General features: G+C 37.9%; 1 protein-coding gene across 6 annotated transcripts in view; it reads left to right on the top strand.

Annotated features, from left to right (window-relative positions):
- The window catches only part of NRAP (nebulin related anchoring protein), a 53,162-nt gene extending 29,578 nt beyond the window's left edge, over window positions 1-23,584 (top strand). For 4 of the 6 annotated variants that reach the window (XM_075026428.1, XM_075026429.1, XM_075026432.1 and 1 more), the window contains 20 exons: window positions 16-123; window positions 764-1,075; window positions 2,137-2,241; window positions 4,391-4,489; window positions 6,312-6,416; window positions 6,811-6,918; window positions 7,692-7,805; window positions 9,250-9,447; window positions 11,303-11,407; window positions 12,452-12,550; window positions 13,222-13,326; window positions 13,686-13,793; window positions 15,461-15,772; window positions 17,766-17,870; window positions 18,558-18,656; window positions 18,773-18,877; window positions 20,393-20,500; window positions 21,170-21,481; window positions 21,729-21,881; window positions 23,147-23,584. In XM_075026428.1, the coding sequence (XP_074882529.1) occupies window positions 16-123; window positions 764-1,075; window positions 2,137-2,241; window positions 4,391-4,489; window positions 6,312-6,416; window positions 6,811-6,918; window positions 7,692-7,805; window positions 9,250-9,447; window positions 11,303-11,407; window positions 12,452-12,550; window positions 13,222-13,326; window positions 13,686-13,793; window positions 15,461-15,772; window positions 17,766-17,870; window positions 18,558-18,656; window positions 18,773-18,877; window positions 20,393-20,500; window positions 21,170-21,481; window positions 21,729-21,881; window positions 23,147-23,248 (2,862 nt within the window). In that variant the 3' untranslated portion in view covers window positions 23,249-23,584. The remainder of the gene's footprint in view (window positions 1-15; window positions 124-763; window positions 1,076-2,136; window positions 2,242-4,390; window positions 4,490-6,311; window positions 6,417-6,810; window positions 6,919-7,691; window positions 7,806-9,249; window positions 9,448-11,302; window positions 11,408-12,451; window positions 12,551-13,221; window positions 13,327-13,685; window positions 13,794-15,460; window positions 15,773-17,765; window positions 17,871-18,557; window positions 18,657-18,772; window positions 18,878-20,392; window positions 20,501-21,169; window positions 21,482-21,728; window positions 21,882-23,146) is intronic. The other 2 variants (XM_075026433.1, XM_075026431.1) reach the window with 2 other exon arrangements.
- The last annotated feature ends 631 nt before the right edge of the window (window positions 23,585-24,215 follow it).

Raw genomic sequence — 24,215 nt, 5'->3', positions numbered from 1 at the left:
TTGTCATCTCTTTAGAAACTCTACAAGAGTAGCTGGGAGAAGCAGAAGGAAAAAGGATTTGTTCTTCGTCTGGATGCTTTGTCATTCTTGACAGCTAAGGCAAAGAGGGATCTGGCAAGTGATGTGAGTATGGACTCCATCAGCCTTCTTTATTCTTAGGACAGGTGACAGTCCAGGTTGCTACCAGAGTGTTGGGGATGTGTCACATATGTCTCAGTGCTCTGAGCCATCCTCACTCAATTCGTGCTAAGGAGCAATGGAGAAGTTGTCTGGGTGACTGGCATTCTGTAATTAGTCAGAAGGTTTGCTCTGAGCAATTCAGAGTTTTTCTCCACATGCTGACTGTGTTTTCCCTATTCTCATTTTGACCAGAGGGTGAATTTTAGAACTCAAAATGAAGTGGAAATCTCCTGTGAAACAACATAGCTTAGTACATCTATGCCTGGCCAGAAAATTCCTCAAAGAACCATCTGACCTCAGTGCTTACAGAATGTTATTTTTCCTATAGAGAACCAGAAAGAGAAGATTTCTTACAGATTTTTGTGAACAATTTTTGTGAACATATTATTATTGAGAAAGGGTTTATTCTTTATAAACACTAATTTCTAAGGCATTCAATTTCTCTTTTGCAAATGGACTTCTTACTTGCTTGTATTGAGGACCAACCATGTCACAATACTGATAGACCATTGCTTTACTACTAGCAGAGCTGTCAGTTTGGCAGCCTAGATCATTTACTCACAGTCTATTTTTTTCTTCACAGATTAAATATAAGGAAGGTTATGAGAAGATGAAGGGTAAGCTGATTGGAGTAAAGGCTGTGGAGGAAGATTCGCAGATGGCTCATTCCCTTCAAATGTCAAAGTTGCAGAGTGATCTGGAGTACAAGAAGGCATTTGAGGACACAAAGAACCAGTTCCATGTCTCCATGGATATGGTTAACCTTGTCCATGCCAAAAAGGCTCAGAATTTGGCCACAGACAGAGGATACAAGACAGCTCTCCATCACTACACAGCCCTGCCTACTGACATGAAAGTAGCATGGGCCAAGTGGGCCTATGGATTGCAAAGCGATGTAAGTCCAAAGCTTAATATATTTCAATACCCTTTCACTCAACCCCTTCAGACACTTAGGGCTGAGTTTCTTCAGATGTTTATGCTTTTAATGTCATGACATATTTATGCAGCTAATTTTTCATCTATTAAACAGTTGATATTAAAACAGTAACTATTAACCACTTATTTGCTCAAGAGATATGTTTAAGATGTGCAGTGTTTGAGGAGAGTTATAATCCTGTTTATGAGCATGGCTTATTCAAAGCCTACTTCAAATGTTAATAAAACACTAGGATTCATATATGATGGAATTTTTTTTTTTTTTACCTAATGTGCGGGGAGGTTAAATAATTTATGGTGATAAAATTGCATATGGAGACCACATGCTCAGCTGTAACCATCAGATTAACTGAACTGTCTGATACTGTAAATGGTTACTATCAGTTAGACTTTCCATTCTGAGGTTTTAAGTCAGAACTTTTCAAGGAGACTAAGATAGATATGTGCACAGGTCTTGTTGAGGTATAGCTGCTGAAACCCTTCTGGCTTCTTTGAGAAACCCAGCTGTAGTGCTTGCATAAGCTTTTGGAATTCAGTAGACTGTTGGTAGGAAAGATTTGTGAGGAAAGTGAGACGTATTCCTGTACTCTTCCTCCCTAAAGACACATGGACAAAACAAAACAAAATGCTTTCCCTCCAGTATAACAAAAGGATAGGGGTTGGGAAATGCTAAATATAATTTTCTTATCATTGCAAATCATTAATAATCTTTTAAACAGTGCACTATATACCATAAAACTGAAGTTTTTGCCATGTTAGAATAAAAATTACAAATGACAGTAAGGTGTAGACCATTTCTAAAAATTACCTTGCAAAGCATATTGCACAAGTGCTAGTGAGTCTTGATACTTCTATTTCTTTCCGTAATTTTTTTTGCTTTCCTTGCAACTGTGCAATAGTGAATAAAACAAAAGCGGGCACTAATTTGATTTGGTTGCTGTTCCTGAGATGTCTGAATCCTTTAATGGCATTTTAAGTATATGAACACCAACAATAGGACTTTTTTTTTTTCTTTGTCAGAACCGATACAGAGCAGATTTGAACTGGATGAAAGGAGTTGGATGGATAGCCACTGGGTCATTAAATGTGGAGCAGGCTAAGAAGGCAGGAGAACTCATTAGTGAGGTGAGATTTCATGACAGCATGTAACAGAATTTGCTGCATAATGCGTGCAAAATGTCTGTATAAAATTAAAATAATTTCCACTCAAAGGGGAAAGAAAAAGGCATACCACATGAAAGCCCTCAAAACCAGGGATAGGACTGGTAATTAGAGGGAAACCAGATACCAAACACACACCAGTAGGAGTCCATATAGCCTTTGCAAAAACAAAGTAGGTGACAAATGATATTATGAATAATAATGGCAATCAAACAGTGCTCAATTGCTACCCACTAACCTACCTTTTTAATGAAGCGAAACAAGAGAGATGATGAAAAGATGCAGTCATTGGACCCAGAACCTTCTTCTGTAATGGATACACATTCCTTCTTGCTCCTTTTTCATATATATTCACGTTAGCTATTGAAATTCATTAGATATCTCTGTCTGTAGCTATCTATTGGCCCAAGTAGTTTTCATCCTTATTTCTCTCTATAAGCAATATCACTTACAGGAAAAAGCGAACTCCAGAATCCTTTGAATGAGGCCTTCAAAGGAGGTTCTGGTGGAAATGGTTAAAAGGTTCATAGTATTCTGTTTCTGTTATTTCAGAGGAAGTCCTACTGGTCAAATCTGCTGCAGCAGGAGACTGAATCCTGTGATTTTTTTAGATAATCGCTGGTGATACAGGAATCATCTGTCCACTCAATAACAGTAAAACCACTGGTGTAGTGTCTCAGAAAAATATGGTCATCCTTTCACATCTGCTTGATTGCTAACACTATTTTTTTCCTGTGTAATCATCTACAGTGAAGAAGGATGGGTTTTTTAGACACAATAAACTAGATCCTCAACTAGTGTAAAGCAAGGTAGCTTCATAAAAGCTAGTACAGCAATGCTGCTGGAATAGTACCTGTGAATCTGTATAGGTATACCATTTTGATGTTATAGTAGTGAAAACTGCCGAGTAGAAATTTGACCTACTAGGTTGTTAATCTCAACCTTTTTGTGAGTACTAAATAATTTTAGGTGGCTATGAGCCTCCTCCCTTCTTATATACACACAATGACTAGCCCTTGTAATACTGCTACAAAGCAATTGCCAGAATATATTTTCTAGGATTTTTACGTAGAGATGTTCTGGTCAACTCTTACTGGTCTGTACAGCTGATCAGGACAAAGCATAAACCACTTTTGTCCCCAGTTAAACTTAGTAAGATTGCTCATTTTTAAGGGATTTCTTTCTGAAACCAAAACATTGCTTAAAAAGCTTGTAATGCCTTAAAAGAGTTAATGTGTTTTACTTTGGTGTTTTGAGTCCACAGTCAAGATGTTGCCTCAAATAAACTGCTGTGGATCACAGCTCAATTTAGAGGAGAATGACTTCCCTTTAGACTTGAACATTGAGATATAAACAATTTCCAGAAGAGTCATGGACATGCTTATTGAATTGGGAGTTCATTATAGGCATTGGGAAAATTTGCTATGTACTATTTGGAGAAGAGATAAGAGTATTGATGGGTATAGGACAACTCATGGAGGAAGGGAAGGTTTTATTGACCTGGCCATATGGAAAAAGTGTCATTTTGCCATCAAACAGCCTTCATTTTAATCATGTAAATATAACAAGATCTCTGGGAAGCTACTATGGGTCCTTTCAAGCAACAAGAATCAATATCATTATCTAGAAGACATACCATAACAATTAGGCACAGTGTTAATGGCTGCACTGATTTCCTGTAGATTTTAGGAGGAAACCTAAACCCTGAAACAATAAGTTAAATGGTTGCCATTATTAACACACTACAATTGTATGTCATTTCTTGCTTAAAGAAACTATAAATAAAAAATATAATCAGTCATATGGTATTTGAAGTAATCTGAAAAAGATTTTAAAATCCTGAGTTCCAGAGTATTTAGGTAGGCAGAATCTGATTTTGAAATGTTTTCCTTATATTTAGGGAGAAATACTTTAATATTAATTGGCAAAAGGTTATTGTTAAATCGAAACAAATATTAATCTGAAAGTACCTAGGACATAAAGATGAGGAAAGAGGAATAATAATTATGTTCACAAATTCACTCTAATCTCCAGCAACCTATGATTTTTCTCTTTCAAATAGCATGAAAGAGCAGCACAAAATTCACAGCTTTGATCTTTTTCTGCTCAACAGAAGAAGTACCGTCAGCATCCATATGCTTTGAAGTTTACCAGTATTAAAGACACTCCTGAGATGATCCAGGCTAGAATTAGTTATAACCAGGCTGTGGATGTAAGTTATAATGTATATACATTATGATTATAAGAGTGGTATCCTCTTTGAACGACCTGATTGAAGCACTGGCTTTCTCTCTTTTTCTTTCTCTGAGATTATCATTGGGAACCATGAAACTTCTGTGTTCTGGTGTGGTGCATCTCACAAAGAGCATGTTTCTAACTCGGAATGGGAAGTCATAGAGATCCCACTGAAGTGAATGGGAGTTTCATGTAAAAAGGAGTTTCTTGTCCAATTTTTTTTTTCAGAAGTAAAATTTAGGAGTAAGGCTGACCTTTGACCTTTAGAGACTTTTGGCTTTTTTATATTCATTGAGGAAGAACACATTTGGGGTTCTTTCCTCTTTTCAAACAGATCTTTCAAATTTCAGTTTCTGCATATTCTTTGGAAACAAAATGTAAGGCAGCATGACAAGGAAGAAAAAATAAATTATTTCAAGCTGTCATCCTGCTGAGAGAGAAATCCAGGAGGGGAAACCTTAAAGGGAAGAATTGAGGTTGTTTCGTGTTTAAACATGTTTATTTTTAATAGAAGAGCGATTTAAAAATATTGTAGACTTAACTGGGATAATACAGAAGTGAATAATAAGCAAAAGTCACTCAAAAAAGACAAGTTTCAAACATGAGAGGATGTTTTATTGTGAAAATAGATATTTTTAAAGTGAAGAAGAAGATGAAAGACTTTGTGTAAAACACATGCTATTGTAATACTTATAGTGTCTATGCCTTTGGTTTAATTAATAAGATCCAAAATGCTTACATCTCAGGCAGGATAAATATAAATCATTTTGTTCCACTGAGCCACAGTCAAAATCTGTCTGCTGCTCTATTTCTTCACACATGGAGTTCACATTAATTTTCCTCTTATGGAGCTGCAATACAAGTGGGCCTACTTGCTAAAGAAAGTTGCAGCTGGGTGAAATGGAGAGGTTCATCATAATCTAGAGGGTCTCAAACACTCACACTGGGAAAGGCAAGTCAGGTGGTCAAGACATGGGTCATATCTAAGGCCAAAACTAGTGGTAGCTGTCTGTACTCATCTGAAAATTACAGTGTCAATGTAAGAAAAAACTAAGCTAGGAAAGGAAAATAATGTGAAAGAGGTGAACTCTGCATAGCCGTTGTAGGGGAAGTTCCAGTTAACTGCATAGAACTCCTCTTATCTGTCTGCAGACATCCAAAAGTTAGCTAGTTCTGGGACAACCCTATATTCTTCCTCCAAAGATTGATAGGAGTAGCTCACATAGACACCTGTTTTACAATGGGATTAGTCATCTTCTGAGTTTTTTATAACCTCTTGCCACTGACTATTAAGCAGCCCATTGCAACTAGCTCTGGAAATAAATTCAGATTAATTGCACAGATAATTACCATCATATTTATCTGCTAAAAATGAACAACTTTGGAGAGATGTGTTTGGGGAACTTCAACTCCCCAGACTTCTGTGGAATTTCAAAGTGTTGGTGGGCCACTCATGGCTGCACATCCTTAATAAATGCTGTTTATTCTCCCTCTCCCTATTCACATATGTTGGAAGTCTTATCAAATTAATATTGAAATATCTGAATTTTCATATACATAGATTTATACACTCAAAACTTCAAGGAGTTCCTCTCTAGCATACTCTAGCTGGTAGGTGTATCGGACTCCCAAAGCTTTTTGAATACTTTCTGACTGATACAATTGCCTGTATTTATTAATGCTGCTGTCACTTTTGTGTAGTCTTTGCTTTCCATAAATCTATTTGTTAATGTTTTTGTTTGAACTAGTGATTGAATGTGTAGTGAGTACTTGCTGCTGAAATTCACCTCTATTTGCAGAGGCTGTACAAGGAGCATGGAGAGAGTGTAAAGCATCAGTATACACCAACGACAGATCTTCCTGAAATCCTTCAGGCCAAATTAAATTCTATGAATATCAGTGAGGTATAAATACGATGTTTAATACTTTAAAGAAAAGTGAAAAAGTTGATAGTGCTTTGCTATTTGTCCTACACAGGAAATCATACTACATTTCTTTTCTTTCCCCAGTACATGATCATACTATGGTCTAAATGTTTCTGAAGTAATATGAGAAATCAAACTTCTTATCAAACTTGTCCTAAGTTAGAAAGATTAAGAATGAACAAACAAATACATTTTTTTAATGGACATTTGTCATGTGATTATTCTTGTTGTGTATTGATAGTTGGATTTATGTTAGCCCTCTGCATCAGAATAGAATGAAACTAATGTGGTAGCATTGCTAGGATAGCAATAATGCTGCAGTGTCAACCCTCTGAACAGCAACTCTGCTTTATTCCTGTTCCATGTTTCCTAGATTCGCTATAAGGAGTCCTGGGGAAAGATGAAAGATGGTGGCTATCAACTGAGACTAGATGCCATTCCCTTCCAGGCAGCAAAGGCTTCGGGTGAAATCATAAGTGATGTAAGTGAACTTACTGCTGATATTGTCCAGTAGGTATGTCAGTCACTCCAGACTGTTTCTGCTCTGCTGAGTGACTCTTGATGGAAACATCATGTCCAGCCAACTCTACATCTGGGAGACATCTGGCCTCGGTCTAGTTAGTTGTACTTTCGGTGGAGCAGCAACAACAAAGTGTTATTGGTAACTAAGCAAAGGAAGGTTTGCAAAAGCAAACATCCATTATCAAAGTTGACCAACTTGCTGTAGTGACTGGGTAATCACAGGCATTGTTCAGGAGCTGTCAGCCACTGTTAGTTAGGCAAGTTTTGGAAGGGAGATCTTGCTCAGGACGTTCTACCCTTAGGGGTTTGTCTTGGGTGTCCTTTAAAGGTTGTTGAGATATACAGATTAATTTCAAGAGTAGGAGACCAGTTGTTCTGACTTTGCTAGAGAGCTGATGGAGAGAGGCTCCTCAGAGGTTGATTCTGAGCACCTGCACCAGGTTCTTGTCTTCCACGACCTGTGCAATAGCAGGTAACTAACCCAAGCTATTTGGGTTTGTTGGTGTATTTTTGTGTGTTTCTCTCTAAATAGGATAGAATATTAAAATGTTTGCACAGATGAGGTCTTCCTAGCATGCAGTAAAGGTTCATTCAGATTTATTATAATATTGAGTATAGACAGAATTTATTGTCCATGGCTCTCTTTCTGTAATATGAAACACCTTTTATTCAGGTTTTAACAATCTGACTAATACTTATTTCTCTTCACTCCTATTCTTATTTCCTTTTTAGCATAAGTATAAGGAGGCATTTCAGAAAATGAAAGGACAGATGGTTGGCTCATGTGGCCTGGATGGTGATATTCATATTGCTCATTCAGTCCATGCAGCATCGCTGCAGAGTGATGTAAGTAAAAGAAAGAAGATGTGGGCTTTTTGGATTTGGTTCTAACAGTTAGTAGTTCCCCATGGAAGATGCACTTAGCTGTGGACTAGCTGTTGAATAGCTTACTATTTAAAACTTAGGGCTTTCTCTCCCACTTTCCAAATATTTTGATATAATATGATATTCTTTCCTTTCTTTTACATTATTTACAATAACGTTAATTTGACAATAAAAGAAGACTGTATTCTTGCACAATCCCGATGCATACCAGTGTTGCCTAGCACAGAATATTTTACTCTGTAAAAGTATCACTCAGAGGCAGGTCTAATTGAGAATTAGTGGTGGTCTTTGTACAGAAGTAAATTAAATTTGGTAGAGATACAAAGTTATTCAGTGATTATTTTCAATTTACTGTTTTCCTGAAAGACTAAAGGATGAATGAGTATGGAATTTCAAGTTGGACTTTTTTGATTGGGGGATGGTTCTCACTTGGTCTTGGGTTATGCTAAGAATCATATAATTTGTTCATTGTCTATAAGAATTGTAACTGTTCAGTGCATTTTGAACACTGTGGCTTGATCCAGAAAGCAGTGACATATTTGTCTGACTTTAAGCACATAAATAATCTAAGAACTATTTATCTTCTTACCAAAACTGTCCATAGTGAGCTGGATTGTGGATATAGATGGAAGAGTGTTCATAGATTTGAGTGAGTGCTGGGCTTGTACTGGGATTCTTTCTTGTGTGATGGTATGCTTAGACATACAGGTAACAATAAATGTCCGAAGAATTAATCCATCTGTCAGGTTACTCTAAGTCAGTTTGGTGATCATCAATAACTCTAGATGCTCATTATTTGGATGAACAGCCTGAACATCTCAAATTTGCATAATCTGATAGGGAAATGTCATGTGAAAAATGTTCTTTGAAGATTTCTACACCTTTCTTTTCCTGGACAGAGACAAGAAGTGAAAAAAACCCCACCACTAAAGAAGACATTTAAAAATATGAAATGAAACTGGCTAAATCAATGGGACCAACAAATATTTTGAGTGGGGATTTGTACTAATTCTAATATAAATATGGCTGTTTGCATTTTATCCTCAGGCAGTAGCTTCACCTTTTTGTTGTGCTTTCTAGAAATGCATTGAATTAAGATTTCATTTATCAGTTTGGTAACTCTATAGATTTAATGTATCCAGTTTTAACAAAAAAAATTATAAATACTATCTCAGCTAAATTGAATATAATGTAGATGGTTACTATTTTGATGAAGAATAGGCTGCCACATATTCTAATTATAAGTATCAATCATTCACAGTATAGTTAAACAAGTTAGGGAACTTCTAAAAAGAATAATTTATACTGGAAAATGGAAGAAATATGTAGAATGTCTCTTCTGATTAAAACCTGAATTCTAATTACTGTGCTGTTATATCTATGTGATCTGTTTTTAATCTGATAGGTGAAATATAAGCAAGGTTTTGAGGATACAAAGACTCACTTCCACCTGCCACTGGATATGATAAACTTGGTACATGCCAGGAAAGCCCAGTCTTTGGTCAGTGAACAAGAATATAGACAGCTGCTACACCAGTACACTTCTTTGACTGATGATGTGAGATTGCGGTGTGCCAAGAATGCATACAAACTACAGAGTGAGGTAATTGCAAAATTTCCCAGCGATATTTCCCTGTTGGATCTCATGCAAGATAGTTCTGTTCCAAATCATGACAGCTGACAGTATGTATTTGAGCAGCAGCTGAGGGATCAACAATGGCTGTTCCCCCTTGATTACATTCAGGAATGAGACATTTATCTTATTGGGCAGTTGTACAACATGTGTGATCACACTATAATGAGAGATAAAGTACAGTAGTCTTTGATGATTGGGCAGAGAAGCGCTTGCAAGTGAGGATGATTGCATTGTTGGTGAAATACTCTTTCTAAGATCTTGCTAACTGTGCAAACCGTTTACCAAGTGGTATTTGAGTTGGTTTGCATCTAGGTGAAATTTGTGTGTACTTCCACAAGAATGGTGCCTATTGTTAAAAATCTGATTTGTAAGAGACTTACAAACTCTGGCCCAAGACATAAGCACTGAAATTCTAAGGATGAGTTTAGCTCTCTATGTAATTTTGAGTAAAATTAACCGGATAATGCCTTACAAATTCAAGGGTAGCAAAGGGCTTTTAATAGATTACATTGCCTCTGGAGACCTCAGGAGGGGCTGTATCTTAAAAACACATCCAGCCCCCAAATGCTACTTTATATCAATTTAACACTTTCAGCCAACAGTCTTAAAGATGGCAGACTGTGCTCAAACAAGTGTAAATATCACCTGCCAGTTGTGCTGCCCACAATTCAGGTGAAAACACAGGTAATCAGAGATTCTGAGGCAGGTTTCCATCCACGCCTCTCTCAGTTGGGAGTGAAATGCTGATTGGCAGCAACACATCTCAGGGTGCAGAGTTTACTCTCTTACCAGCTAGTGCTAATAGCTGACAAGAGCTAGTGTTGTCCTCTTTTACCTTCTGACTCACAAAGGATATTTCCTGTAAGCAGCACCATGATGCCTTTGAGTCTAGAGATTAGCACTGGACAGACCCGGATGGAAGAGGAGCTGGTTCTGTTCTCCTAGGCAGCTGAATAAAATGAAGGCATAGTCCATTTCCATTATAAGTGGTTGGCTGAACCAAAACGCCTTATTAACTAAAGCTAGTTCTTCCCTCAGTAAGCAGTAGCAGTTTCCACATATCCATCAAGTAGGCAAATCTGTTTGTAGTGGATCAAACTAGTTGTTTGGTCTTTATAGCTCTTTTGAAGCAGAAAATAAGATGATCCTCCTTCTCCTCACCCTTCTCATCATCAAATGAAATAATATTTGTCAGAATATATCTACCAGTAACCTACTGGTAACTTTTGAAAAAGTAATACTTACAATGAGTCACTGCTGGGTTTGGTGGTCTGGAAAATATTTTAACAAGGTCTGTACAGTGACTTAGTGCTATTTTTCCTTAGTATTGCCTACTTACATTATGATATTCAGAACTGTTGAAAACCAAGGCTATTTTGTCTGCAATTTCACTTATTAAAAAGTTACCAGCATTTATTTAAAAATATTTTTATACACTTTTATAAACTGGTCTTATTTTATATATATTTATAAATAAATAATATCTAGCTGTGATTTATGTATAATACATGAAGAAAATTCATGTATCTAGGAAAAGTTTTTTCAAGGTTACAAATGGAAGTTAGGAGTCCAAGTATCATTCAGTGTTTCATGAGACTTAGTACTCCTCAGAATCTTTCATCTGTACTGTAGATCTGTCAGGGCTGTATGCACACGGACACATATATAAACACAAGAACATAGGGTAATGTATATGAACTCTCTGTGGTAGATACTAATTTTAATGGATTTATTTGAATACCGTTATTGTGTGGTTTTGGACGAATAAATATAGGGCATCTCAAATGCAAACTTGTAATTACTTCTGCTTGGTTTTCCTTAGAATTTATACCGGTCTGACATGAACTTTATGCGAGGAGTTGGATGTATTACTTCAGGGGCCCTAGAGATTGAAGGAAAGAAGAAAGCTTCTGAACTCATCAGCGAGGTAACAAAAGAGGGTTTTGATTTCTCCACTACAAACAAGAGTTTGCCAGATATCTTTCTATTAAACTGGGCTGGCAAAGTGACTCACTGGATAATGCTAGGCTCCCTCCCCTTGCATTTGATCATTCCATTCGTGTCCTAACTGCAGATGGGTGAACCTGATGGAGTTCAAGGTTTTGCAGACTTTGCTAACTGTTTTTGCAAATATTTTCTCCTGTGTTTCAGACCCAGGAGGTTATTATTTTATGTTATTTATTTTAGAATTAAAATGGGCTTTTTCAACTAAAAATAAGGGCTGTGTCTCTCTCTAATACATACCTCGTACTGTTTCTCCAAAGTTAGACTGACCTGTGGAGTGCCCAATATATTACACTGTCCTCAGCTCTGCTCCTGCTTTACAGTTAGTCTGTTTTTCACTTGCTGCTTTTGTGTGCTATTTTTTTGTCCCCTCTGTAACTAGATTTTTATTTCCTCTGCTGTGTTCTCTTCTTACAGTCTCTCCCAGTTTCAAATCTTGAATCTATTGCCCATAGTTACATAGATGTGAAATTAAAAAAAATAAAAGTCCTTTTCCTAGTTGTGTTGAACAGATCCCTGCTTGCAGTGATCTTGCAGTTATTTTGTTCACAATTCTGACATAGGACTACAGGCTAGGTGGAACCTAATTTTTCTCACAGAAAAGTTCAGTGTGCTTGTGCAGCACCTTCCCTCTGGATTGGATTGCCTTTACTATAATTCCACTAGCCAGGGTTAATGACACGAAGGCGTGAAATAACCTTATTACTGTATTCAGCATAGCAGCACCTTGTTGTTTTTTTTTAACACCTTATTCCTTATTTACTTTTCATTTCCCCTTTGAGACTTGAATGCACCAAATTCAGAGTAGCAAAAGGTAAATTAGTCTAATTGTTAATAGACACATACCCTTTGCAAAGTAGAATTTTAAGCACAAGAAACGATACTATACCACTGGTATTGGAAGAAGTCCCTCATCTGACAAGACAATTTAGTTATTCTGTTCATTTTTCTTTGTGTGTGAACTCAGAGTAAATATCGTCAGCAGCCACATTCCTTCAAGTACACATCGGTGACAGACTCTCCTGGCCTCCTTCATGCAAAATTCAGCAATATGATTGCTAATGAGGTAGGCTCTCCTAACGTGAATCAGAAAATATGCTTTTCAAAATGCAGCAAGCGAGAGATGGAGGAGTGGGAAAGAGACAACCCTTTTCTGAAAAAAAAAAAAAGGCGTCAAAAAGAAAGCAAGCATCACTCATTTGTGTTTTTTCACAGTTAGATCACATTTTATTATTTCCAAACACTTAATACCATGTTCAATTCAATCATTTTCATAGTATGGTCCACTTTAGAGGGTTCCTAAACAAAGAATTGCTTTTCTAATTTTTGAAAAAGCAAGACAAAGCCCACAGGCAAATTATCAAAATCACCTATAATAACATGAGGAGAAATCCAAGCTAGAAAATATGGCCAGTCTACCAGAAATGCCTACCCTTTTGTTTAACACACATTTATGATGCCCTTAATGTTCTTAGGTCTACTTTTGGCCTGCTGAGAACATAACAATGCAAGGCTAAGAATGTAGTGCGTTGGCATCCTGATATATGTATAAAAATTAATGTAAAAGTTTTTTATGCCCAGAAAAAAACCCCATGCAATTGCAATTGCAATGGTATATTCTTAGCTGGTTTTTGTGCTGGCTGACTATAGTTGTCATAATCATAAACAACTTAGTACTGCTGTTATTGAAACAATAGAGAAAATTAATTGCAGTTGTCTTTTTGATCTCTTTCTTAGCGCCTGTATAAAGCAGCGGGAGAGGACAGTCAACATCACTATACACCAACAGTGGGTCTGCCTGAGTTTACACGGGCAAGAATAAATGCAGCCAACCTCAGTGATGTAAGAGTTTGTTCTGTATTTCTTACACTTGGGATGGAGGATGAATTGTGCAGTGGCAAGGAAGATGGATAAGTAGAATACTTTTTAGGTCTATTCTAATTATGCTTTCCCTGATTTGATTATAATGATATTTGTCTCCATTAGCATATATACGTTTGTGAGTAATTTATATCTACATAAAGAACGAGACATGTTTTGTCTGAGTTAGTAGGATTTCCCAAAGATAATTTAAAAAAAATCCTTTGATTATGAAGAATGAGACTGTAACGCAGAATAACAAATGAAAGAGGGTTCCTTTGTTTGTTCCTTTGTGCATTTAAAAGTGAAACAGCAATCTACATGTGCCTTTCCTACTTTAGGCAAAATACAGAGAATCTTGGCATAATCTACGTGCTCAAGGCTACAAGCTGACAACGGAAGCACTCCCGTTCCAGACTGCCAGGGCCTCCAGAGAAATTGCCAGTGATGTGAGTTGAATGATTCAACCTTCCTTCTTGCCTAATTTCTGTTAACTTCATGTAAAACAATGTCTAAAGCAGATTGTACTGAATTAAAGCAACTCCATAACCATGTGAGACAAGTGTGAGACAGAATATATTACTTATGAATGAGTTTCTTTGTGTGAATTAAAAAAAAAAAAAAAAAAAAGAAGAGGAAGAATCACTGCTAATCGGGAACCAAGCTCGGTTAAACATCTTCCAGTGGGAAATAGCTGAATTAAAGTATTTGCAGACAGACAAATCAGAGGGATTCTGCTCCTTTGCAGGCTTTCAGCTCCTCATATTATAAAGTGCCCACTAATTCTGTCCACCCTGCTTTGAGCTGACATTTGGAAGTGCTTAGTGCTCCTGAATTGAAATGAAGTCAGAAGAAGCTGAGCGTTCTTTGAATCTCTGAAAATCAGAAACTGCCTGTCTGGTTAAGAAGTGAAGATCAGTGGATGCTCCTATAAATATGTGTCCCCTTAATTTCTGAAACAGAGGAAACAAATCTTCTTACCCTTAAAAATATTGTCTCATTTGGATTGCTGTTTGCAAAACACTCAGATGTGGTGGTATCCATTTCTCAGAAAGCCTAAGTTCATCCCTTCCTCACAAGAAATTTAATAAATTCTAGGAAACACTGACAATTAAGGTAAATTTAGTAAAAAAAGTCTTCATTTTGTGCAGTATTTAGTTGCATATTTTATCTCTAATGTGATAAAATATGAATATATTTCATATGTATTTGTTTTATGAAGTAACTATTTCTAGCAGTAATTTATGATGTATACTTAAACATATTTTGCAGAGTGCTTTTGGTTACAGCTTCAGATCTGCTCTAAAGGGTACAAGTCCATAATAGAATTACATCCACTTACAACATATCTGAATTTGGCCCTTCATCTTGGAAGCACTTTATAAACATTAGCTACTGTAATTTAATCCCTACAACTCTCTTGTGTGGTAGATAAGTGTTATTATCCCATTTCAACTACATTATGAACTCTTCAGGGCCCAGGCCTTCCCTTTAAAGTTCCAAGCACTCTGTTGATGCTGTATAAATAATCATTATCATCATCATCACTATTTCACAGAGAGGATAAATGCAAGATGATAGGGAGAGTCATAGTCCCAGCTAAGATAAGAATGAGGGGTTGCTCGTGCTTATTCTTGTGCTCAGACCACCATCTTAGGCTTCTCAACATAGTTATTGATCCAGGAAAACTGAATTTACTCTTTGAAATAGCTGGGTGGCATTTGCAAATCTGAAGGCTACAGAGTGCATAATGTTTCTCTTTTGTATAGATTTTTTTTCTTCTGTCTTTTGTTTGTTTCTCTTATGTTCTCATTCCTAGTGATGGGAATAAAATTCTATGAGAGATAATAAAAGTACATGATATGAGGTTAAACATGATCAATGCTTTGGGCATATTCAGAGAATGTATTGAGATGTGCTTGACTTTAATGTTGCAGCTACTGCAGTATTTAAATTTGAGAGCAATGAGAGATTCAAACAATTACTTTCTAGTGCTGCGTACCTTGGCTGTTCTTACGGACAACATAGATGTTTTAGTGACTTACCCTAAGTTAGTTAGCTAGAGTAGCCAGTCTAAGTTTGGCACTTTTTCACTTTTACCCTTTTCTGTTTTTAGTACCAATATAAACACAACTTTGTGATGGAGAGAGGAAAGCACATTGGTGCCAGAAGTGTTCTGGATGACACCAGGTTGCTGCATTGCTTGCATGCTGCCAAATTACAGAGTGAACAGGAGTATAAGAAGGGATCCCAAGAAGTCTGGTCTCAGTACCACCTGCCCATGGACATGGTGAATCTTGTCCATGCCAGGAAAGCCCAAGCCTTAGCGAGTGATCAAGATTACAGAAAGAGACTCCATGAATTTACAGCACTCCCGGAAGACATGAAGATGAAGTGGGCCAAAAGAGCCCACATGCTACAGAGCGAGGTAAAGACTTTCCTTCTGTTAACAGCAAATTTAATTTAGCAATAACAAAGCTTTGTGTGACTGGCACGAATTGTATATTGATGTTGGGCAGTGTTTTTAGAAAGACTGTTTGTAAACTTATGTATGTGTAGCAGCAAGATATCTGATTGCTCCTCACATATGGAATATATGGAACACAGAGGTTCTCGTGTTGTGAACCTGACATAAAATCACTGTGGTCCATGTTACTCCTTCTAGAGCCAAGGGATATACACAATCATCTCTCAGCTGTTTGGATCACAGCCAGTCAGTGATTTGACAGCCACTACTCTACATGCAGAATTCTTTGAGCAGAAGGTTAAATGCTCAGAGGCTGATTTAGGATACGCTCAGAGGTTGATTTGGGGTATGTTAGAAGGTCATTTTGCAAACAGAAATGGTCATATCAAATAACCGGTTCCCCAGATGTGTTTGCAGAAATTACTTATGCAAATGTAAATTCAGACAAACTTTGATGACAGAAATGATGGAATCTCAGCATGGGCCACGTCCATGCTCACTTTGCCTTAACCTGTACCTTTGTCCAGGGACAAGCCATTGTCTGCATGTGCTTTCAAACAGATGTAGATCTTGAGTGCATGCATAAAGCTGCATGGATGCAGACAGCTGTATTTTGACAGTTTAGGGTCCAGTGTCATTAGCTGCTCTGTAGCAGGAAGCTCTGTTAGGGTGTTTTTTGTTTTGTAAGAAAAGAGAATGACTCATTCAGCAGGGAAGTGAAAAAGTTTGTTCAGAAAGTTATGCTAACTCTTTATAGGTCTTTAGAGAGCTGATCATTTACTGAGCTCAGGATTTCATTGTGAGACAAAGTGATGGGATATTTGTTGGATTTATTCAGATCTGACGAGCAGATATTAACAGATATTCCAGCTATGAAAGTCAGAGTGGCAGTCAAAGCACCAGAGAGCTTGTATCCTTTCTTACTTGGTGTACTTGCTATCTGGTATCCCAAATGTACTATTAATTGCCAGAACTTTTTGGGGATATTCTTGAGATGGTATAGAAGCTGATGCTAGATGCAGTTCTTTGCCCTTCCAACTCCCATTCCTGCCTTCTCCTGTAATAGCTAAGAGATTGGATTAGGGGTAGTTAGATCCAGGAAGGCAGGATTTTTTACTATTTACTGATGTGTGATGGTGGCTCATGTGATAGGAAAGAGGCATTTCTAGGGTCTCAGTCCTTAGACCCTAACAGCATGTACTTCAGAGCTTGCCTACAAAGGGACAGGATAGAAGATGAATAAGAACCTCAGCACTTGGCTCCCTGCCTTTAGACCCCACAGGTTAGGAATCCAGAGAAATGATGAAGGTGGTTTTGTCTGATACGGTCACTATCTAGTAGAGTAAAATACAACACGCTTGAGCTAGCTAGCTGTTATGTACTTTTGCATATAGGGGAGAAAAAACCAACCCTGAAAAAATGGATGGTTGGATTGAAGTCACACAGTGACCCACTGTCACTCTGAAGGAGAAGTCAGAATTGTTGGGATTGTGGGTACTTTACTGGCTTTCACTTTTTATTGGGTCTGCCTTGTTTTCTTTACTGGATTAGGAGGTAGAGCAAGCCTTTAATATGAGTAAAGAGTAATGTGTCGTCCTAGAAATGGGGTTAATGAGGAAGCATGCACCAGATAAAATAATTAGTATTCCTGACTTGAACTCACCTCAGAAAAATTATTTCAAAAGGGGTTCTTTTACGCCCAGTACAAACAGGTTATTACTTACTGCTTTGAGTCATACTAATTCACTCACGGGGCCTTCTCTTGTAACTTGCATATGATACATTATTTAATTCCTAGTGGAATGAACAAATGCAAACAGTTTGGCTTTACGATGTGATATGTGCATGGCAAATGAAAAACCTCAAAATGTTAATATGAATCAGGGAGTCTTTTTTTAAAACCTTAATAGCTGTGGATAAAAAACTGATAGCTAATGATTTTCATTTTTAACAGCATCGCTATAAATCAGACCTGAACTTCATGAAAGGAGTTGGTTGGATGGCTCTGAGATCTCCGCAGATAGAAAGTGTAAAGAAGGCTGGAGAGCTCATCAGCGAGGTAACTGATAAATCTTTCATGGGATAGCACGTCTGTAGGAATTGTTTACCATCAAGGCTCCTCGTTACATGACACTTACGAATGTAGCTTATCATTTCCTTTTGATGTGGGAGCCTGTTTATACAAGGTGTAAGTTACCAAGAAGCAGTACAGGAGATGCAAGTCCACTGTGTGACACCTGCTGAATATTTTCCATTCCGAATGAAACACAAGAGTATAAACAAGACATGTAGCAATAAATAAATGCAGTAAACTCCATTATGAAATTCTAAGCAGGTGGTTATGGAAGTGATATAGAAAGATACAGCATTGACAACCACACTGAAGGGGCATTTCCCTGCTCAGTATCATGCATTAATGGAGAAAAATTATGAGCTGTCAAAAGTGTAGTGTTCAAAAGATTTTTGCATGTGAATTTTCAGTGGGAAGTCCTTCTTGCACACAAACAAAAAAAGAAGTTTGGTGCCTGGGCACCACAGCAATCATACAGTGGCATCCCCATTCCTTAGCTGAAAGAGCAACTGAGACTAAAGCAGAACATTATGTTTTTAATACTGTGTCTTCAGGAAGGTGGCTTTTATGTTTTATTCCAATTATCCACACTTGGAATTGTGACATATCATTAACAGAAATGTCCTGTGTTTTTTTTTTCCTTTGTTTGTTTTTGTTGCCTCCTCCCCCTCTTAGATAAAATACCGCCAGAAGCCAGAAAGTTTGAAGTTCACTGCCGTGGTTGACTCTCCAGATTTGATTCATGCTAAAACCAGCTATCTCCAGTGCAGTGACGTAGGTTTCATTTTACTATAAGTAATCTTAACTTTTGTTGTACTACAATGCATAAAAGAATTGATCTCGACATTGCTTCCAGTATCAGATGCATTCAATGACTTTTGACTCCACAGAGATTATACAAGGCTGGAGGCTCAGAAGCCAGGCACAGGTACACCCTGCCGCCTGATCATCCAGACTTTATCCGAGCCCGCCAGAATGCACTTCACATCAGCGATGTAAGTAAGCCTTTTACTCTGGGGAGTTGACTTGGTAAACTTGCTTGGGAATGAAAAACTTTCATACATATGTAGAAGCCAGGTTCTCTGAGCCTGACCAAAACTAAAAAAGCCAGAGGCTGTGGACAGCCAACATGTTGCTAGGTTTGGGCTGGAGGGATCAGGAAAAGTCTGTTGATTTTTCTTTTGAGAATTGGTTCTGCTTTCTAGGTCAGGAAACTATTATTAAGGATTTCAGTCCTTTAATATAGGTATGGTTAGTTACAAATTTAAATCTTTTTACTTATGTTTGGGTGGGGAAGGAGGGAGAATCCTCTTTCCTTGACTATCTACTGTCATCAAGCTGCAACACTGTGTTGAACTGTGTGCCCTTAGGCACAGTTGTCATCAACCTGGATGCAACTGAATCAGGTTTAAAAGGATTTTGTTTCCATATTATCCCAGACAGAGGCACTCAGTCTATTCCTAATCTACTGTTCCCTGATTAAATTAGCTGTTGTCTTTAACTGTAGGGTCAGAGCAACCTTTGTAAGAAGCTTTGAGTTCCTTGTTTGGTGATAGGTGCTCTGTAGGTGAAAGAAACAAGTAGGATTTACATTCTCTGAAGCGATAGAAGAGAAGTTAAAAAGGCAAAGGTCAGCCCTAGACCTGTTGGCAGGGTGTACAGTAATGCTTGCATTGCTTCTACCCAGGCTGTCTTGCAGGATTTCTGGCATCTCAGTTTACCTTCAGATTTAGCACCACCTAGCACTAAATTCACTAGTGAAACAGAAGAACATCTTTTAAAATGTGAAGTGGATTTTGTGCTTGTTTTCATATGGTCACAAACCCCAGAAAGGATGAATCAAAGAATTACAGAAAGCAAATGAATAAAATCAGAAAGGGACAAGCCAAAAGTGTCAGCTAAGATACCATGGCTGTGCAGCCGGACCTGCAGACTGGAAGCTATTTTAAGAAAGCTACTAATGGAAGAAGAACTAAATCTAAAGCATTTTCTCTTCAGGATGTAAATGTATTTCACATCCTCAAAGTCACATTAAATATGTTAGAACCGGCTGTTATTCCATATGAGTTAATGAAGCCACATGTGGCTGGGGATAGAGACAGGGATCATTTGAAAAGCTTGAAATAACTGGTATTGAAATTATGATGCCACGAAACCCAAGATACTGCAAGTGGATGCATCAAAAGAGAGAATAAGGGCAATATCAATGCAATATTGATGTGACTGATGCCTCACAGTTTCTAATAGAAATTAAATCACATCAAAACCAACGACATTCAAGTACAAAAGGAAACCCTGGTGGCACTTTTCAGATGAGGCATTTTATCATTATGGTGAATGGAAAAGAAGTTGAAGTGCTATAGAACTGGATCAAAACCTTGGAGATGGTACTGATGACTCTTGATACAAATAAGCCCAGTAGGATAAAACATTTATTATTGCAGTTATGGGACTGCATTTAAGAAACTGCAGGGGGAAATGACTGTTTTGTTCTTTTCTTTTCAACACAGAAATTGTATAAAACATCTTGGGAACAGACAAGGGCATCTGGCTATGATTTTAGGATTGACGCCATCCCATTCCAGACAGCAAAGGCTTCAAGAGAGATTGCTAGTGATGTAAGAATTGTTCTGTTTCACACACTTCCCAACCCTCTTCCCATGCCACCCCCACCCTGTAAAAATGGGTGAATTCTCACATAACTCTGAACCTTGTTCTGGCTCTTGTTTGGAAAATTGGTGACCCAGAGTAACCAAATGTGAGTTAAGTGCAAAGATTTCCAACTAAAGGCTACCATTAATAATGTCCAATACCAGGCTGCTCTGTTTCACTTCAAAGAGTTATTCTTGGGAAGGAGGCATATTATGATGTAGTTAAATAAAATAGGTACTAGGCTATGAATAGTTAAAGCATGGTCTAGAATAAAGTGGGTCACCTTTGAACACAGAAGACCACAGTTGGCAAGAAAACTGAAGATGCAGGAACTTCATTGGTTGAGCTGTGTATTGGGTGCACCCGAGTGCAACAATAAGAGGACCTCTGATTGCTTTTGAGGGATCAGTAATTTGGGGTCCCTAAGTCTTCCTACTCCTTTAAAAATTAGAACAAAGAGCATTCTTCTGAAGTGTCTTGTTAGATTAGGAGATGTAGTTTGATATCAAACAAACACTTGGTCTTTGGGTACTACAGGAGCATGAACGGTAGCTAGGGGAGGGTAAGTTATTTCATAACAGAATTTGAAGGTAATCTGAATGTGAAAATGAGATTTTCCTCTGCACTTCCTGCAGTACAAATACAGAGAAGCCTTCCTGAGAGACAGAGGCCAGCAGATTGGATTCCTCAGTGCAAATGATGATCCCAAAATCAGGCATGTCCTCAGAGTGGGGAAACTCCAGAGTGACAACCAATACAGGAGTGGATATGCCCAAAACAGGGCACAGTTCCAGAGTCACATCAACCAGCCAGGATTCCTTCATGCTAAGAGAAGCCAGCAGCTTGCAAGCAATGTTAACTACAGGCAGCCTTTGCACCAATACACTTGTGATCCTGAGCAGCTGAATGTGAAGCATGCAAAGCAGGCCTACAAGCTGCAGAGTGATGTAAGTATAGCTGAGCAACACTGTCCTTCCAAGTGCTAGGAGCTGCCTGTGGCAATGTGCTTCACAGACTTTACCTACCAACAAAATCACACTCTTGAAAGAACTACAGTCTGCTTGCTGAAAATGAATAGCTTGTTTATTATCGACTCTGTTGCTCTTTATATGCTCTCTCTTGAATACACAGGACATGTGGTTTGATTAGAGCCAAACAAAATAATGCACACTGGTGTATGGTTCATTCTCTCAGGTAAAATACAAGTCTGACTTGAACTGGCTCAGAGGCATTGGCTGGACTCCCCCAGGTTCTCACAAAGTCGAAATGGCAAGAAGAGCTGCTGAGTTGGCATACATTCGGGAAATGGGATTGCAGGGTGCTTCTGCTCAGTATGGACCTGGAGTTGTAAGTAGAGTAGACTGTTCTTCTCACAAATCCCAACAGCACTGTTCTCCAGAAGGCAGACAGGCACACATCCTGTTTAATGCTTTTGAATACTCCCTGGAGTCAACAGTTGTCCCTTTTATTTGAACAGAATACGTATACTTCCCTTGCAAAGCTTAGTGGCTTTGTGTACACCTTAACTTGAAGGAACCTCTCAAGAGAATTCAGCACTGTCATGGGTGAGGAATTCCTGTAGGGACTAGAAAGTGCCACAGAATAGGATTTACTTATACTATGGGATGTGTTTCCCTTAACTTGTGGATGTTGTCAGATCTCCAAAAGTCCTGGTACCTCCATGGAAAGCAGAAGTAGAGGCAGAAGGGACTTCCTGTACAACTGCCCTTCTCTTTTCCTAATTTCAGCAAGACACCATGTGTTGCCATGTAATTACATGTTGCCATGTAATCTCCACTGGCAACTGTATTGACAGGCTCAGTGTAGACTCCTAACAGCATAATCTGTGCTGTGGGAGGCTCCCCAATACTGTGGGAGGCTTTTTGCAAAGGGGGAATGCTCCAGCCTCCTCCATCTCTGTCCAGATCAAGAGGCAAGAAATTACAACCTGGGATCTTCCAGGTTTTCCTTCTCCCTGCCTCCACAGGGGTGACTCCTAACCTGCACAAGAAAGCAGAAGTCTATATAGGGACCTTGTAGCCCCTACAGTTAGGAAGCATTAAATTACAATAAAAGAGAAGCTCTGGACTTTAAATACTTGTTTCATTTAAGTTTTAACTTTGGCAACAAGTCAAACAATAATCCAGCCCAAGAAAAATGGGACATATCCATGATTTACATTCCCATCTGAAAGGTTACTCCAGAAATAAATTATAACTGTGGTTGAGTAATGCAGGCAGTGGTGACTGCAGGCAATATCTTAAGCCCTACGTATGATAATGATCTGATGGTTCCAGGGAAATCTACAGGTGTGCAATCCATCTGGAACACAGGTGTTTGCTAGTTTGCTCTTTATTTAGGGCTCAAATGAGAAATTAGGACTTGAGCACATTCAGTCCTTTGGTATGTGTAGTATCTAACTTATATAAACGGCTCCATTTTTTGCACTTTTCCACTGTAGAGATTTGCTCAGTGCAGAGCAGTGATGCAGATTTTGCTCACTTGTTTGCCAGTTGTGGTAATTTTTAATATGCAAATATTTTTATGGGATACTAGTTAAAACCTCCTGTCCACTGGCTGTCCTCACAATTTACTTGGGTTTGATTTTACAGGACGAATTGGAGACAGAAGGATCTCAGCAGGTCACAGTCAACCCTGATGCTTCAGAAATTCTGCAATTCAAGAGAAGGAAAATGCAGCTGTATCAGAAGTAAACAGAAACATGACATAACACAAATAGATTTTCATCTTGTTCTGCAAATCCTGTAGCTTTTCCAGTTTTCTGGGAAGCACAATAGATGGCGTCTAAGAACTTTTTGTTTTAAAAAGCAACCTAAACATTGCAATTTATAAGTGATTGTTTTATTTTTGTGTGGATACTTTGTGATTTACCTTTGTATGTATTACAGAATCTGATATTTATTTAAAGCTGTAAATGAAATTAATACTAGGTGACTGGCAGGCTCAGCTTTGTACTACAGATGAATGAACCTGATTGGTAGAATATAAAATAATTTGTAATGAATAAATCAGATTAATCTTATTCCACACTTGTAATCTTTGGAGATTTTTATGTTCCTGGATTATTGGCACCATTGACCTAAGAGAATAAAAAAGTGTGATTCAGGTGGTTTAACAGATGAACGAGACAAAGGCCAGTGGAAGCAAAGTTATCATGGACTAACGAAGGGCATGCCTTTTAGCAGACGTCAAAGAATTTGTTCTTGATTAACATGATGTATTCATATCGCAATTAATTCTTCAGTCTTTTTCAAATCTTCCAAAGCAAAAAAATCAGAATTAGTTTGTTAGAAATTATCACAATAAGGGTAGCTATTGATAGATTACGTAGCTGCTTAGAGAAGGTTGTAAACCCTGGAATTCAGATGAAAAGGACATTACTATTTTAAGGAATTGACTCTTCAAAAACACATCTATTCTTTATATCCTGATTTAATACCAATCCTCTGTTTTTCAAATTTCTGTACAGAATCATTGGGCAAAATTTACACAATTTGACTTGCAAAACTTATGAAAACCCAAGAATTATCCAATGGCTTTAGACCCATATTTTTTAATGGGCTTTAATACCACTTAAGTCTCACTGATATTGAAGTTAAGCACACGTATACCATTGTCGATCTGGAGCATAAAAAGTAATTATCCTCTAATCAGGAATAA

This window comes from Buteo buteo, chromosome 4 (assembly GCF_964188355.1).
Source record: "Buteo buteo chromosome 4, bButBut1.hap1.1, whole genome shotgun sequence".
In the NCBI taxonomy this organism is placed as follows: Eukaryota; Metazoa; Chordata; class Aves; order Accipitriformes; family Accipitridae; genus Buteo; species Buteo buteo.
This window is presented reverse-complemented; position numbering and strand designations above follow the sequence as displayed.